This window comes from Physella acuta, unplaced genomic scaffold (assembly GCF_028476545.2).
Source record: "Physella acuta isolate Inbredline_101_S28 unplaced genomic scaffold, ASM2847654v3 ptg000228l, whole genome shotgun sequence".
Taxonomy (NCBI): domain Eukaryota; kingdom Metazoa; phylum Mollusca; class Gastropoda; family Physidae; genus Physella; species Physella acuta.
Genome location: NW_026731747.1, coordinates 197,421 through 216,433, shown reverse-complemented (window position 1 = coordinate 216,433; position 19,013 = coordinate 197,421). Strand labels below are relative to the sequence as shown.

Here is a 19,013-nt window from a genome sequence, read left to right as displayed (position 1 = left end):
AAACTTAGTGTAAGAAAATTATTCTCTAATTTAAAGAAAAGAATAGATTTCTCTAGATCTAGTTGCATTTGTTTAATAAAAAATACATGTTTAAAATTAAAATAAAATTCTAAATTCAGAAAACAGCGATTTTTTAGCAATGAAATATGTATGCGAGGTTCTTCGCGGCGCTTGACACGATTCGTGTAAAAAATTTAATATTTATTTAGGCCTAGAAAGTAGAAGCCATTTTGTTGTTTTGATGTTTGATGTCTGTCAAGATACATTTGAGTCTTTTGGGAATTTAGATCTACTTCTCCATTTTCTTATCAGAAGTTTATGCAAAAAGGAGATTCTAGGTTTTTAAAATATGTGACGATATATTTTTATCGCTTTATATATGTAACACCAGAAAGGACCAGTTACTGTGAAGGACGCATGCAGGGTAGCAAGGTCATGGCCGGAAACCCCTGTAATAACCCATCTGTTTTGATGATTCGCCTCACAAATCTTCATTTCAAGGATGGCAGACTGTATACTGTCCGTTACTTGAATGTTAAGTAAGTCCCATATGCAAAATGCTTCTTTCATCCCATATTCCTATAGTTTATATCGCTTGAAAGCAACGGGTGTAGTTAAAAATAAAATGGGGAGGAGCAACACACTCGCTAATGGAAATTATTTGACGAAAGAAAGTTAGTTAGGCTACTGCTTCCTATTTCTAGTCGTAGTTATGTATTGTAGTAAATGAAAGGGTGGCCTTCACACCATGAACTTTGGCCGTGGTAGTCTATTCTTCACTTTTCCCGAAAGTAATTTAGGCCTAGACTAATTAAAACCTTAAAGAGTAGGGTCACCAAGTCAATACAATTACTAATAAATAGATTTTTTTTTATAGATTCTAGAATCTAAAATAAATACAACTAGATCTAACTATGACTCAACCCACTAGAACTAGATCTAGATAGATATCTAGATCTAGCTAGATCTAGAATCTAGATTCTATTATAATTGTTTAAATCAGTTTATCAATAGTATAGGCCTAATCATTATCATAAAATATCATAGATCTATTTCTAGATTGTAGATCTACTTCTTCAATTATTTACTCTACTAGATTTAGATCTAGATTCTAGATCTATTAATTATTATAATTAGGCCTATACAGTATAAGCCTATAGCCTATAGGCATAGGCCTACTATTAAATTAAAATTATCCATATCTTGCTCTAGGCCTAGACTATATTCTATATTTTATAGGCCTAGGCCTATAGTAACATTTTATAGTTATAAATTATAATAAATAATGGCCAAGGCTATTCCCCAATACGGCTATTCACAGCAGTCGGCTGTCATTTCATGCTAAATAAATAGTAAATACGACTGTGAATAATATCTTAAAATAATAAAAGCATTTATTGTGACTGGGGAATGAGTTATAGATTAAGAGAGCAGTGCTATTTTTATTTTGTTATAAAAAAGTTATTACAATTAAAGTTTAGTTTAGCTTTTAGGCTCATATCAGACATATCTGCTACAGGCATATAGGTCATAGATGATCAATTATGCACTAGAATAATAGATCTAGTAATTTTTAAATAAATAATACTAATTAAGCATCAGTTTGGTAAAGTTTAGTTGGTTGTGCACATTGCTATTCACTTATCAGTTACCATTGAAAATTCGCATTATCATATAGAATAAATATCAGGTGAAATAGGATGTCCTTTTGTGTTTTTTCTCTTTTTTTTTTTTTTTTTTTTTTTTTGATGATATGCCAACAATTACGTCACAAAAAAAATCACACAAAAAAATTAACAAAAGTAACCCTTCGATGAGTAACTTAAGTAACTGAAAAAATATTTTGATATTACGATTGAGAGGCATACATCAAGAGTCATAGCATAGGGCATCTGATGGATTAGAACCCACACCTTCTAGCACGGCAGCCACTTCCAATGACCGCTCGACCACACATTTTCATGCATAGTTAGGTATTTTTAACATTAAATCTATCAAAAACGGTCACTTGAATACGACTGTGAATAGCCCCAATACGGCTATTCACAGTCGGCTGTGAATAGACACTTCGATAAATAATATAGTTATAATATTTAGGCTAATACTAATAGGCTATATTATATTACATTATTAGGTAATCTATCGTTTTAGGTAGGTAAAATCGCCCGCGACATGTAATGTGAAAAACAGGTGACTCCTTAAATTTTAATAATTATTTCACATTTGTATTTTAAAATACAAAAATGTTTCATTTATGTACCTGTTTTTAAACAATTGAATTAAAACTTTTCAGTAATAAATGATGACTAGCGATGTTTCAAACAGATGCAACCATGCTCATTTACTATAGCAGCCATATTGTTTAAGTTTTATTTTTATAAAGTTTTAGCGCGAGATTCAGGGGGAAGCCACTCTATTTTACAAATGGCTGCTGTTTATATAGATTCTAGTAAATCTTGCTCGCAGACACTGCTGTTTAAAGTTAATTTCTGGCCTATATTGATATATTTAGCCATTGATTTAGGTTTATTATTCATTTATGTATAAGATTTGACACAAACATATCACAATATACTTCTATAACTTCTATTAAAGCCTTAACAATGTTGTAACGTTTTCGTACATTAATAGCCGCTGGCGATTTTACGTACCCAAAACGATAATTGCCCATTATTATTTAGTAGGCCTCTATCTCTATAAGTATAATAGCCTAATTAAGTAATCTATATAGTATATATACAGTACTATACCATATACCAGAGGCGTTAGCGAAGGGGGGTGCTGACCGCACCGGGTGACACCATTTAGGGGAGTGACACCAAGGCAAAAAATAGCAAAATATATAGAGAAAAATTTGAGGGGGGTGCAAATCGAAAATTGAAAGTTTGTCCCCGGGAAGGGTTGCTACGCCTCTGGGGCATGACACCATTAAGTGCCGCACTGGGTGACACCCGACCTCGCTACGCCACTGCCATGGCATATACTCATATATGCCTAGGCCTAACAATTATAATTCTACATTCTCTAGATTATTTTAATAGTATTAGGCCTAAGTTTTATAGACTAGGATAGTTGATCTAGAATCTAAAAAAAATAATAATTAAGAATCTAGATTTAGCCTAATTTAGAATAAATTTAGATCTAGATATTAATACCTAATTATTATTTTATTTCTAGATCTAGGCCTTAGACTAGGACTGACTAGGTATTATCAGATAAAATAAATATTTTAGATTATGCCTGCCAAAAAGCTTACTTACTAGAATCTACTACTAGACTACTTACTAAGCTACTTAGTAAGTATGAATGAAAATGAATGATTATTTAGGCCTAAGTAATACTAAAGCCTAACTTATTATTCATTTTTTTTTTAGAAATAGGGTTTACCAGTACTGTGCTGTAGAAACTAATAAAAATGTAGATCTAGACTGGTTCTAGGCCTTAATTTTGATAATTTAAGCGATTTATTATAGTAAAGCCTTAGCCTTAGGCCTACAATTTCTATTTATTAATTAAATCAATGTAGACTATTTATTAAGTCTAACTAATAAATTACTTATAATTTGATAGATATTTTGAGTCTGCCCTTTGTATCCCTATCAGAACATCCCATGACCTCAACCAATCAGCAGGCTTGTTGCACTGAGTTAAATATAAACTCAAAAAAATAATATAAACAATCTCATTTAAATAGGTCAGGCCACACACCACAACTAAAACCTCGTAATGTTGTGTGAAGTGCCTTTGACAATACTTAAACAAAAAGTGTTTCGAAATTTTTGAAAATTCTAGTGTTGTACATGAGAATGTATGTAATTTTGAAGTACTAGATCTAGTATTGTTTATGAGAAAGAATCAAATCAAACTGGTTTTGACAGAACCATTATAATGCTTTGCCATTAGCTCTATGTTTGGACATCCATCTGCTATATTGACTCTTATTTCTTTCAGAACTATTGAAAAAATCTACAAGTAGTATTTTATTACAAGACTATTTACATTGATTAATACTAAAGAGCATTTAAAATGTGCAAGCCATCACCAGTGGCTGATGAGATAGCTATCATTGTGGGGTAGGGGGGAGGAGGAGAAAGTCATTACACCCAGAACATCCATCTGCCCATACCAGATAGTGGGAGCATAGTTCCAAACTAAAAGATTTTAAATCAGCCACTAGGTTGATCAGGCTGCACAAATGATGACATGACCTCCAACCACTCATACACAGCTATCTTTATTTGTACCTTGCATCAAACTCCTTTGTTGTCCATTTAAAAACTGAGTATGATGTGATTTGTACATTGATTAGAAACTTTGCTAGCTTCATTATCTAACACAAGTACACATTTCCACATGGCAAGACAGAAAAAGCCCCCCCCCCCCTCTTAAGCAGACACAGCTTGAAGATATTTTGATTGTCTCCTCAGCCATGGCTTCCAGAAGTGAACTGGGCATATCCCCAGTACTTCTGCAAGCTATCGCACAGACCCTTTCATCCCACACAGTCCAACGAGGATCTTCCAGTGCTGGTAACTCCCCCACACGTGGGAACCAACTTGGGATGGAAGCCATGTCACATCACTCAGCAACTAGTGGCTTGGTCTCTCATCTACTGCAAAACTTGAATGAACCTGTCGCCTCTCTGATGGCTGGGGCCAGATCTCCAAACTTGTCCAGTGATAAAAGTTGTGTGCTGGCCCAGGCTGGACTCTCCATGTTGGGCTTATCTGACAATGAAATGGGCTCACCTTTAAGTGAAAGCCCCCTTACCAGCACTGCCAGTAAAAACAGCCAATCCAGATCCATGGTTATATCCAGCGAGGATCTGAACAATTTCCTGGTTAAAGAAGAGCAATCGGATGATGGTGAGCAGACTGGCAACCAGACTATCACCACTGTCAGCAGCATGCTCAGCGCACTAGCTTCTCAACACATTCAAGAATCTCTCACACGAAAAGGCAGGCCAGGCCATCAGGCTGACATTGACACCGCACTCAATGGTGTCACAACAACCAATGGGGATTCACGCTCCCAACCCCAGATTATCATCTACAGCTACATAAACAACACAAACCAGGATGTGCCATCACCTCAGGGCAATGACATTGTTCTCAATGATGGGGATGCTGACTCTCAGACCACATACAGAGTACTGCTCCAGCCTGATGATGGGGCTGACACCAAACAAATGTTTTCATCTGAACTCACCTTTTCTTCTGCTTCAAATGTTCTTCCTGTGACAGATGCTCAAAACACTCAGGATGGAATGAGTCAGCCTTGTCCGGTCTGTGGAGACAAAGTTTCAGGTTAGACTCTTCGTTTCTTTGTCCATCAGCTCCTCGCTTTGTTAAAATCTGTCAATGCCATACCTAGTTCCTCCCCCCTCCGCCAAGAACCTCCCAAATAATGCTAAGCCCAGTTTACCAGCCTGCCCCCCCCCCCCTTCACATCACCAAGAACCCCACCCACTCATCCAGCATCTCCAAAACCACATTCCTTTTATGTACTATTTTTTAAATTAAAAATACTAAAGTAATTACTTTATGCTCCTTTGACACACCCCTCCACCTCTAAAAGCTTCTGCTGCTGACCCCAACACCACATGTATATACATACATGTATTTTCATTTAGTATTTCTTATTGTTAAAATTGACTCTTCTTGTTTGTGAATGTAACAGAATTGATGTCAGGATGCAGAATTGAGTAGCCATACCACTGAAAATTATACCACAACTATTGGTAGTCTAAAGATTATCTTTTACAGAAAACTACACACCCCCTGCACCTTAAATTCTCCCCCCACCCCCTTCCATTTACATTATTTAATGGTGAGTGAAGTAGCAATATATCCTTTTGGGTGTCCGGTCATAAACCCCCTGGACAAGAACCCCCGTGATATAAACCCCCTGGACAAGAACCCCCATGATATAAACCCCCTGGACAAGAACCCCCGTGATATAAACCCCCTGGACAAGAACCCCCGTGATATAAACCCCCTGGACAAGAACCCCCGTGATATAAACCCCCTGGACAAGAACCCCCGTGATATAAACCCCCTGGACAAGAACCCCCTGGACAAGAACCCCCATGATATAAACCCCCTGGACAAGAACCCCCGTGATATAAACCCCCTGGACAAGAACCCCCTGGACAAGAACCCCCGTGATATAAACCCCCTGGACAAGAACCCCCATGATATAAACCCCCTGGACAAGAACCCCCTGGACAAGAACCCCCGTGATATAAACCCCCTGGACAAGAACCCCCGTGATATAAACCCCCTGGACAAGAACCCCCGTGATATAAACCCCCTGGACAAGAACCCCCATGATATAAACCCCCTGGACAAGAACCCCCGTGATATAAACCCCCTGGACAAGAACCCCCGTGATATAAACCCCCTGGACAAGAACCCCCTGGACAAGAACCCCCATGATATAAACCCCCTGGACAAGAACCCCCGTGATATAAACCCCCTGGACAAGAACCCCCGTGATATAAACCCCCTGGACAAGAACCCCCTGGACAAGAACCCCCGTGATATAAACCCCCTGGACAAGAACCCCCGTGATATAAACCCCCTGGACAAGAACCCCCTGGACAAGAACCCCCGTGATATAAACCCCCTGGACAAGAACCCCCGTGATATAAACCCCCTGGACAAGAACCCCCTGGACAAGAACCCCCGTGATATAAACCCCCTGGACAAGAACCCCCTGGACAAGAACCCCAGTGATATAAACCCCTGGGCAAATACCCCCCAATTGAGGTTTATATAAGGAAAAACCAAAGATGATGAGAATCAAAATTAATAATTAAATACAAAACAAACATTAGAAAAAAAAATGTTTTATTATTACTTTAAAAAGAGATTGTAAACGATGCCTCGCAAATACTCTATAATGATGGGCTCATTAAAATTTTTAACAACAGTTGAAATTCAAGCGCTGCTATCAATATATTTTTTTTTCTGTTTTGGTAAACAGTGTACAATAAACCTCTTGAAGCAATTGTTCCTTTTTAATAAAGTCAGTGAATTTCCAAATATTTGGGTGGCAACATCCCATATTCGACTGGAAATTTCTGAACCAGCCTTCAAATATTGTTTGTTTTTGGCATATTGTCTTTTGCATGTGTATGCATGTTCCACACATCAACTGGAAACATAGGTTGTCTCCAACCTCGATGTTGTGGTCTGCCAATATAGTAGTCCTCGAAATAGTCTGCAATTGGCATTGCTTCTTGGGGGAAAATTTCCGATAATTTATCAAAGGCATACATTTGTTTAAAAGAGCACCCTACGATAGGGACACGATGGCACATGACATTTGATGGTTAAACTGACCAATGTAGAAAATAGCTTGTTGATCATTTGGTATAGTTTGTCATGTTAGAGATAGATAGATAGATAGATAGATAGATAGATAGATAGATAGATAGATAGATAGATAGATAGATAGATAGATAGATAGATAGATAGATAGATAGATAGATAGATAGATAGATAGATAGATAGATAGATAGATAGATAGATAGATAGATAGATAGATATGTATAGAAAGATAGATAGATAGATATGTAAAGATAGATAGATAGATATGTATAGAAAGATAGATAGATAGATATGTATAGAAAGATAAATAGATAGATATGTATAGATAGATAAAAAGATATATATGTATAGATAGATATATAAATATCTATATATATCCATATATAGATATCTATATATATCCATATATAGATATCTATATATATCCATATATAGATATCTATATATATATCCATATATAGATATCTATATATATCCATATATATTTATCTATATATATGACGGTTTGCCTTTTATGCATAGCTACATCTTTCATTTGATCAGCATGGAACTTTAGGAAATTGTTGAGAATACTCCTGGGAAGGTTTCTGCTGGGGGAAAAAATGTAATTTTGGAGAGCTGTCTTAGTATAATAGGGTACTATATGATTCATCTTCTGCACATCTGCCAGTGCTGACCCAGAGCAACCCAGGCTCCCAGATAAGCACTATGGTGCCTACAGCTGACCTTATTTGGACAGTGTGAGCAACCCAGGCTCCCAGATAAACACTATGGTGCCTACAGCTGACCTTATTTGGACAGTGTGCTACTGAAATCAATGACTAAATTCAACAAAGGGTGTCCTGCACTCAGTCAGCACCTTGGGCTCCTTACTTTTCCTAGCTGAAATCTTTTAATACTTGATTGTAAGGGGATCTATTCCAACATTACAATTAGGATACAGCATGCCCTGTTTTAAGGTGTTAGTGTGGCATTACATACCACAACAACTAAGAAACAAGAAATATAGCGTCTGCTTTGTTAACTTTTTAAAAACAAGGCCAGACATCTGAAAATACACAAGTAGTAACTTTTGTTAAATCTAATTTTTTTTTTAACAGGCTTTTATCAAATCTAATTGTTTTTTTAAACAGGCTACCATTATGGCATATTCACATGTGAAAGTTGTAAAGGTTTCTTTAAAAGAACTGTACAGAATAAAAAAAACTTTGTGTGTCCTAAAGCCTCTGATTGTTCCATTAACTCGTACAACAGGAAGAAATGCCCAGCATGTCGCTTCAAAAGGTGTTTGATGATGGGCATGAAACTTGAAGGTTTGAACTTTTCCTGCTTGATCATTCTTTCAATCTCCACCTTTTTCACTCCATTCAATAGCACTTTAATACTAGGAAATAAGGTACCTGTTTATTTCCACATCATGGATTGGATTAGAGTTCCATAGCTTTCCTTTTAAATGTTTTTAGTGAAATAAAAAGAAAATGGCAGAAATAATTAGGGTTTCTGTCAAATGACTTGGATAATTAGGGTTTTTGTCAAATGACTGAGATAATTAGGGTTTTTGTCAAATGACTGAGATAATTAGGGTTTCTGTCAAATGACTGATATGAGTGAGTGGATTAAGCTAATGTCTAACATTACTTAGCCATCAGACAAGATCGCACGCGTGGAGGTAGGAGCTCTTATGATGGATGTGCATCCCATCTGAAGAATCGAGTAACACCTCTAGAAAAGAAGTTAAAAAAGGTTTCAACCAGGTTCCCCCTTCCTGGTGAGATCCCAGGTCCCTCTCATGATGCTGACGATGGATCTAACTCACATCGAAATTTAGTGGCCATTTTAAATCACAACGCTCATAAACAGGTAGTTGTTCATTTTTTTTTTTTATAATTTTTTTTTTTACTTTGCTTTAACTGCACAATTTTGTTGTGTTACAAAGTGCAAATGAAATATTTGACAGGTTTTTTTTCCCCCAATGTTGGCTGTTTGTGCTGGTGTGTGTCATAGACTGTTACTTGATGCAGTTACAATTAGCGCTACACACATAAGCTTAACCCTAGGGCTACACACATAAGCCTAACCCTAGGGCTACACACATAAGCCTAACCCTAGCGCTACACACATAAACTTAGCCCTAGGGCTACACACATAAGCTTAACCCTAGGGCTACACACATAAGCCTAACCCTAGGGCTACACACATAAGCCTAACCCTAGGGCTACACACATAAGCCTAACCCTAGGGCTACACACATAAGCCTAACCCTAGCGCTACACACATAAACTTAGCCCTAGGGCTACACACATAAGCCTAACCCTAGGGCTACACACATAAGCCTAACCCTAGGGCTACACACATAAGCCTAACCCTAGGGCTACACACATAAACTTAACCCTAGGGCTACACACATAAGCCTAACCCTAGGGCTACACACATAAGCCTAACCCTAGGGCTACACAGATAAGCCTAACCCTAGGGCTACACACATAAGCCTAACCCTAGGGCTACACACATAAGCCTAACCCTAGGGCTACACACATAAGCCTAACCCTAGGGCTACACACATAAGCCTAACCCTAGGGCTACACACATAAGCCTAACCCTAGGGCTACACACATAAGCCTAACCCTAGGGCTACACACATAAGCCTAACCCTAGGGCTACACACATAAGCCTAACCCTAGGGCTACACACATAAGCCTAACCCTAGGGCTACACACATAAGCCTAACCCTAGGGCTACACACATAAGCTTAACCCTAGGGCTACACACATAAACTTAACCCTAGGGCTACACACATAAGCCTAACCCTAGGGCTACACACATAAACTTAACCCTAGGGCTACACACATAAGCCTAACCCTAGGGCTACACACATAAGCCTAACCCTAGGGCTACACACATAAGCCTAACCCTAGGGCTACACACATAAGCCTAACCCTAGGGCTACACACATAAGCCTAACCCTAGGGCTACACACATAAGCCTAACCCTAGGGCTACACACATAAGCCTAACCCTAGGGCTACACACATAAGCCTAACCCTAGGGCTACACACATAAGCCTAACCCTAGGGCTACACACATAAGCCTAACCCTAGGGCTACACACATAAGCCTAACCCTAGGGCTACACACATAAGCCTAACCCTAGGGCTACACACATAAGCCTAACCCTAGGGCTACACACATAAGCCTAACCCTAGGGCTACACACATAAGCCTAACCCTAGCGCTACACACATAAACTTAGCCCTAGGGCTACACACATAAGCTTAACCCTAGGGCTACACACATAAGCCTAACCCTAGGGCTACACACATAAGCCTAACCCTAGGGCTACACACATAAGCCTAACCCTAGGGCTACACACATAAACTTAACCCTAGGGCTACACACATAAGCCTAACCCTAGGGCTACACACATAAACTTAACCCTAGGGCTACACACATAAGCCTAACCCTAGGGCTACACACATAAGCCTAACCCTAGGGCTACACACATAAGCCTAACCCTAGGGCTACACACATAAGCCTAACCCTAGGGCTACACACATAAGCCTAACCCTAGGGCTACACACATAAGCCTAACCCTAGGGCTACACACATAAGCCTAACCCTAGGGCTACACACATAAGCCTAACCCTAGGGCTACACACATAAGCCTAACCCTAGGGCTACACACATAAGCCTAACCCTAGGGCTACACACATAAGCCTAACCCTAGGGCTACACACATAAGCCTAACCCTAGGGCTACACACATAAGCCTAACCCTAGGGCTACACACATAAACCTAACCCTAGGGCTACACACATAAACTTAACCCTAGGGCTACACACATAAGCCTAACCCTAGGGCTACACACATAAGCTTAACCCTGTGATAGTTACTTTAGTAGCTAAACTGAGCTTTTATCTTAGACCATTCCAAGTTGTGGAGTGCCCCACATCCCAGAACTAAACTGAGCTTTTATCTTAGACCATTCCAAGTTGTGGAGTGCCCCACATCCCAGAACTACTGCGAGACATGATGAACCTGGAACCTCTGCTGACAGATGATGATCTTCCCCCGGAATCTTTGATGGAGACCCCATTTCCTGAACAGGCTCTCTACTCGTACATGATGCAGTTGGCAGAACTGCGCCTCTACAAGCTGGTGCGCTGGGCTCGCAATCTACCACAGTTTGGTGCCATATCTGTAAGGAGCTTTACATTTACCCTTCTAATGCAGTCAGACTTGATGGCTGGGGTGCTATATCTGTAAGGAGCTTTACATTTAATCTTCTAATGCAGTCAGACTTGATGGCTGGGGTGCTATATCTGTAAGGAGCTTTACATTTAATCTTCTAATGCAGTCAGACTTGATGGCTGGGGTGCTATATTGTTTTAAATGATCTTTAAAGTTGAATTTATTTTCCCTCCCTCTTTTAGACTGATCTTTAAAGTTGACTTCCCTCCAACTTTTAGACTGATCTTTAAAGTTGACTTCCCTCCAACTTTTAGACTGATCTTTGAAGTTGACTTCCCTCCAACTTTTAGACTGATCTTTAAAGTTGACTTCCCTCCAATTTTTTGACTGATCTTTAAAGTTGACTTCCTCCAACTTTTAGACTGATCTTTAAAGTTGACTTCCCTCCACCTTTTAGACTGATGACCAGATTTTGTTACTCCAAAACTGCTGGTCTGAGTTGATAGCGCTGAGCCTGTGCTGGAGGTCTATAGACAGCCCCAACCAGATCAGCATCTCTTCCAGCCACCATATAACAGCCGAGTGGGCCCAACATTTGGGATTTGAAGATTTGGTCATCCGTCTGCTCAACATCACTGACAACTTTAGGAAACTTTATTTAGACCAGTTTGAGTATGTGGCTTTAAAGGTGCTACTGCTCATTACACCTGGTGAGTTCTGGTTTTATCATGTTTCATTATCTTCTGGTTGTATAGGTGTGTGTGTTCCATGATATTCTGGTTGTGTAGGTGTGTGTTCCATGATATTCTGGTTGTGTAGGTGTGTGTTCCATGATATTCTGATTGTATGTGTGTGTGTTCCATAATATTCTGGTTGTATAGGTGTGTGTGTTCCATCATCTTCTCATTTTATAGGTGTGTGTTTCATGATATTCTAGTTGTATAGGTGTGTGTTCCATGATATTCTGGTTGTATAGGTGTGTGTTCCATGATATTCTGATTGTATGTGTGTGTGTTCCATAATATTCTGGTTGTATAGGTGTGTGTGTTCCATCATCTTCTCATTTTATAGGTGTGTGTTTCATGATATTCTAGTTGTATAGGTGTGTGTTCCATGATATTCTGGTTGTATAGGGGTGTGTTCCATGATATTCTGGTTGTATAGGTATGTGTGTTCCATGATATTCTGGTTGTATAGGTGTGTGTGTTCCATGATATTCTGGTTGTATAGGTGTGTGTTCCATGATATTCTGGTTGTATAGGTGTGTGTTCAATGATATTCTGGTTGTGTAGGTGTGTGTGTTCCATGATATTCTGGTTGTATAGTTGTGTGTTCCATGATATTCTGGTTGTATAGGGGTGTGTGTTCAATGATATTCTGGTTGTATAGGTGTGTGTTCCATGATATTCTGGTTGTATAGGTGTGTGTTCCATGATATTCTGGTTGTATAGGTGTGTGTGTTCCATGATATTCTGGTTGTATAGGTGTGTGTTCCATGATATTCTGGTTGTATAGGTGTGTGTTCCATGATATTTTGGTTGTATAGGTGTGTGTTCCATGATATTCTGGTTGTATAGGTGTGTGTGTTCCATGATATTCTGGTTGTATAGGTGTGTGTTCCATGATATTCTGGTTGTATAGGTGTGTGTTCCATGATATTTTGGTTGTATAGGTGTGTGTTCCATGATATTCTGGTTGTATAGGTGTGTGTGTTCCATGATATTCTGGTTGTATAGGTGTGTGTTCCATCATCTTCTGGTTTTATAGGTGTGTGTTCCATGATATTCTGGTTGTATAGGTGTGTGTTCCATGATATTCTGGTTGTATAGGTGTGTTCCATGATATTCTGGTTGTATAGGTGTGTGTTCCATGATATTCTGGTTGTATAGGTGTGTGTGTTCCATGATATTCTGGTTGTATAGGTGTGTGTGTTCCATGATATTCTGGTTGTATAGGTGTGTGTTCCATGATATTCTGGTTGTATAGGTGTGTGTGTTCCATGATATTCTGGTTGTATAGGTGTGTGTGTTCCATGATATTCTGGTTGTATAGGTGTGTGTGTTCCATGATATTCTGGTTGTATAGGTGTGTGTGTTCCATGATATTCTGGTTGTATAGGTGTGTGTTCCATGATATTCTGGTTGTATAGGTGTGTGTTCCATGATATTCTGGTTGTATAGGTGTGTGTTCCATGATATTCTGGTTGTATAGGTGTGTGTGTTCCATGATATTCTGGTTGTATAGGTGTGTGTGTTCCATGATATTCTGGTTGTATAGGTGTGTGTTCCATGATCTTCTGGTTGTATAGGTGTGTGTGTTCCATGATATTCTGGTTGTATAGGTGTGTGTGTTCCATGATATTCTGGTTGTATAGGTGTGTGTTCCATGATCTTCTGGTTGTATAGGTGTGTGTGTTCCATGATATTCTGGTTGTATAAGTGTGTGTTCAATGATATTCTGGTTGTATAGGTGTGTGTTCAATGATATTCTGGTTGTATAGGTGTGTGTTCCATGATATTCTAGTTGTATAGGTGTGTGTTCCATGATATTCTGGTTGTATAGGTGTGTTCCATGATATTCTAGTTGTATAGGTGTGTGTTCCATGATATTCTGGTTGTATAGGTGTGTGTGTTCCATGATATTCTGGTTTTATAGGTGTGTGTTCCATGATATTCTGGTTGTATAGGTGTGTGTGTTCCATCATCTTCTGGTTGTATAGGTGTGTGTGTTCAATGATATTCTGGTTGTATAGGTGTGTGTGTTCCATGATATTCTGGTTTTATAGGTGTGTGTTCCATGATATTCTAGTTGTATAGGTGTGTGTTCCATGATATTCTGGTTGTATAGATGCGTGTGGTCCATATTCTGGTTGTATAGGTGTGTGTTCCATGATCTTATGGTTTTATAGGGGTGTGTTCCATGATCTTCTGGTTGTATAGGTGTGTTCCATGATATTCTGGTTGTATAGGTGTGTGTTCCATCATGTCATTGTACTTGGTGAGTTCTGGTTTTATAGATGTCATTCTGGTATAGATGGGTACTCAAACTTTACTTTTGTATCTCTATTGCAGATGTGAAGGGACTGAAAGAGCCTAAAAAAATCCGGGACTTTCAAGATAAATTGACAGAAGCTCTTCTGGCCTATACCTCCAGCCACTACCCCCACCTGAATGATAAATTTGGAGCTTTACTGCTGCGCCTACCTGAACTGTCCCGCATTAGCTTCATGAGCAAAGATATCCTATTGAAAACACTGCCTTCATGCATGTCCTCTTGTGGCCTTCTGGTTGAGTTGTTGAAAGGAGACAATAAGGGAGAAGGTGACAACTCCAGCTTCAAGTTATCTTGAGCAGCACATTCACCCAAACCAGCTGGCATCCAAACCATTGGACTGACATTAGGCATAGAGGTCTGCTATTCAGAAGACAAACCTGCAAATTGACATAACCGTAATGTTCAAAACATTTCAGAAATGACCTATGTCAAAATGGCCTTCAATTTTCAGAATTTGTCTGCAAAAAGGCCAATTCCCATCCAAAAACAATTAACCTCTCATTCCCACTGCCCCACCCAAAAAAAACCAATGGTCCCCTTGTTTCCCCCTCCCCACTCAATTAAAAATTGGGCTGTTACTTTGTTCTATAATGTTGTAAAAATGCCAAGAGTGTTAATTTTTGGTGCTAGTGTCCAATCTATAGGGAAACTTAACCTGTGTAGGCTTGGATATTCAGTTCTAACTTCAACTTCTTTACTGCAGTACTGTCTAGTCTAACATGCAAATGTCAGGCTATCATTTTGTACTCTATGAATACAAATCTACTTGCAGGGCTAAAACCAAATGGGGGGGGGGGGGGGGGGGGTTTACATTGTGAAGCTGGAACAGCCATATTTTCTGGTAAGCAATATTTTTAATGCAGGCTTAGCTTTAAGTAAAAAAAAACTAGTTTTTTTTTAATTATATCTAAATTGTTCTTTAGCCTCAAACAAAAAATAGGAGTTACTTGCCTTGACTGTCTAGAGATGTATGTCTTTCAATGAGGTCAATAGATGTTTAGTGCATTTGGTAATAATGGTTAGATTGATGTCAAACTAGCAAGAATTGAATGAGTTCTGTAACCAGCTTAGCAGCTCCAGTTTGAACATTCTTACAAGCAGAGATAAGTTGTTTTTACAGGAAATATTAGTTTTTCCTTCAAGGAACATTTTCCAAGCTACACAAAAGTCTTAATGCTTCTCAGCTTATTGGGAGTAATATTTGACATGTCAAACTAGTATGTGACTAGATTGACATGTCAAACTAGTATGTGACTAGATTGACATGTCAAACTAGTATGTGACTAGATTGACATGTCAAACTAGTATGTGACTAGATTGACATGTCAAACTAGTAAGTGACTAGATTGACATGTCAAACTAGTAAGTGACTAGATTGTACTGCGTGTCTAGAGAGCCCAGTGTGCATGAGATGTTCGACTGTATTTTACGTTGGACGAAATTTTACGTGCAATACATTTCTCTGATAGGTCTATTTCATTGATGTTTATCATTGCCATCAAAATGAAATTTTTAAATTTTTTTTTGTCAGTTGTGTTATGAGAGTCTGGTTTTTTTTTGTCAGTTGTTTTATGAGAGTCTGTGGTTTTTTTTGTCAGTTGTTTTATGAGAGTCTGTGGTTTTTTTTGTCAGTTGTGTTATGAGAGTCTGTGGGTTTTTTTTGTCAGTTGTGTTATGAGAGTGTGTGGTTTTTTTTGTCAGCTGTTTTATGAGAGTCTGTGGTTTTTTTGTCAGTTGTGTTATGAGAGTCTGTGGTTTTTTTTGTCAGTTGTGTTATGAGAGTCTGTGGTTTTTTTTTTGTCAGTTGTGTTATGAGAGTCTGTGGTTTTTTTTGTCAGTTGTGTTATGAGAGTCTGTGGGTTTTTTTGTCAGTTGTGTTATGAGAGTCTGTGGTTTTTTTTGTCAGTTGTTTTATGAGAGTCTGTGCTCTTGAATAGATGTTATAGTTTTCTCCTTGTTTAGGGTACACACAGCACACATTGGTTCCATAAAGTTAAGATAGAATGCTCAAGTAAAGGTTAGAATTAGAGGTTTACTCAAGTGAAGGTTAGAATTAGAGGTTTACTCAAGTGAGGGTTAGAATTGCAGGTTTACTCAAGTAAGGGTTAGAATTAGAGGTTTACTCAAGTAAGGGTTAGAATTAGAGGTTTACTGGGTTGGCGCTAGAAAGTGTTTACGTCTTTAAAATGTTTCAGCAAGGTTAATAAAGCCTGACCATTCAACATAGCCCTCACACATGTTAGAGCACTGACCATTCAACATAACCCTCACACATGTTAGAGAACTGACCATTCAACATAACCCTCACACATGTTAGAGAACTGACCATTCAACATAACCCTCACACACATGTTAAAGAACTGCCCATTCAACATAACCCTCACACATGTTAGAGCACTGACCATTCAACATAACCCTCACACATGTTAGAGCACTGACCATTCAACATAACCCTCACACATGTTAGAGAACTGACCATTCAACATAAATCTTAATTGGCCATACTCTGTAGCAGGACTGAACAAATAAAACAAATACTTAGTTTATTCTCTGGGCCTTCACTATCCCCAAACATTTTCCTTGTCATTAGTGTGAGAGAGACAAAAATTGTTCTTTTTTTTTTGTGTACTTACTAGTTTTACTTTTTCTATACATAATATTGACTTGTTGATTGATTTTGGTTGTTGGTTTTTTTTTGGGGGGGGGGGGGGGGGGGGGTGAGGTAACAACCTATTGTGCTGTCAGGGGAAGATGTTGAAACTGATGACACTTGCTGTTGTCTGGAAAGAATTTTTGTTTTTGTTGGAGCCTCCACTGTAAGATCTGTAAATAAAATGATTGAATTCAGTTTTGTTTTATCTATTTACAAGCTACACGATAGAAGTTTTTTCTTCAAGCTCCCCCAACATCTTGGTCACAAGAAATCTGTAGAAAACAGCAGTGTTTTAGTGGCTAATTGAATTCCTAAGATTCTTCTAGTCTTGCACACCTAAATGTCTCAACTTTGTTATCAGGGTTTGATCAACGCTGGCAGACATAGCTGCCATCTAGAACCCCGAGGGGAGGTGCACAACCGACCATACATTTTTTTTCTAAGTAAAATTTAATTTTCGTGCATGTTCAAGTTTTGTATTTTAAAAAAGTGAATACGGTAGCTGCGGTCGGATTATATTTATGTGTCAAACTGATTTTTTTTAAAGGGTCCCAGAGCTTTTTTTAAAAGTTGCTTTGTCAAGAACTCATGGTTCTAAGATAGTGGGTACTAAATTTGTTCATATATCTCAAGTAGTGAACAAGTTATGACATAGTGGGTACTAAATTTGTTCATATATCTCAAGTAGTGAAAAAGTTATGACATAGTGGGTACTAAATTTGTTCATATATCTCAAGTAGTAAACAAGTTATGACACAGTGGGTACTAAATTTGTTCATATATCTCAAGTAGTAAAATAGGACGTTTCAAAAAGTTGCTTTTTAACTTTTTGTCACAAACACAATCTTTTGAACTCAACACAAATACACAGAACAGACTCCTCAATTTTTTTTTTTTTTTGTCAAACCTCAAAAAAGTACACCATTTAAATTAATTGCATTGAAATTGGCTTTCTCAATTTTTTATTAAAAAAATAAAATTAAAGAAGGTAAGTAAAATACACAAATATATAAAACTTAACTCTGTATGTAAAGTGTAAAATGTTTGTCGCGGATACTTCAATGGATTTAAGTGTTAGATTATTAAAGTCCTTATGGTCTAAATTTATGAGTTAAAAAATTAATATTGAAAGTGTTGGGAAATAATTTTCATTTTTCAAACTGAAAGTGATAATTGTCGGCATGTTCATTAAACACAAGTTTAAAAAATTTCTTTTACAAAAATTCTAATTATGTCTTTATTTAGTCCTTTAGTACTTACTTCCCTTTGATAAATTAGGAAAACACAATTACTTCCCTTTATAAAACCCATTGCATTAGTGGCAAAGAATTTACTTTTTATTACTTTGTTTTGGTGTTGGGAAAAAAATAATAATTACATAATTAGCGGGGATTGATCAAGTGCAAATGTTGTAGGTATTTTACGGATAAGCTTGGAGTATTATAATTGTTCATTAAATTGAAACAGGCGCGTTCGTTTCAGTGAGTGCAAAAGACTATGAATAAGTTGGGGTACTATAGTCGTTTATTAAGCTGAAACAGGCGATTCCGCCCCGGGCTAGACTGTGAGCGTTTATGTTCGTGTTAGTGTTTTCTTTGTGTTTAGGTTGGGTTTGCGTTAGTGGTTGCGTTTTGATTTGGTTCGTTTTTTAACACGTTTTTCTTAACTCAGCTTCGCGTTTATTTGTTTGTTTGTTTATGGGTTTGTTGTTAAAATTGACAACGAAAATTAGCCCACTTCTGATTTCTCTAGAGATCTGAAATTCGGCATGCAGGCTATTTTCGCCTA

General features: G+C 38.1%; 1 protein-coding gene across 1 annotated transcript; it reads left to right on the top strand.

Moving 5' to 3' along the window:
• Positions 1 to 205: 205 nt before the first annotated feature.
• On the top strand, positions 206 to 15,360 carry LOC131938015 (steroidogenic factor 1). The gene is made up of 7 exons (XM_059295814.1): positions 206 to 539; positions 4,428 to 5,306; positions 8,468 to 8,647; positions 8,977 to 9,194; positions 11,309 to 11,527; positions 11,976 to 12,228; positions 14,590 to 15,360. Exons 1-7 carry the CDS (start codon positions 533 to 535, stop codon positions 14,865 to 14,867), a joined length of 2,034 nt encoding a protein of 677 aa, XP_059151797.1. The 5' UTR covers positions 206 to 532; the 3' UTR covers positions 14,868 to 15,360.
• Positions 15,361 to 19,013: the final 3,653 nt, after the last annotated feature.

What these genes read in the sequence shown, in the direction of transcription:
- LOC131938015 (XM_059295814.1), top strand. An exon ending in CTGTGGAGACAAAGTTTCAG is followed by an intron (nt 5,307 to 8,467) that starts GTTAGACTCTTC and finishes TTTTTTAAACAG; the next exon opens with GCTACCATTATGGCATATTC. An exon ending in GCTACTGCTCATTACACCTG is followed by an intron (nt 12,229 to 14,589) that starts GTGAGTTCTGGT and finishes TCTCTATTGCAG; the next exon opens with ATGTGAAGGGACTGAAAGAG.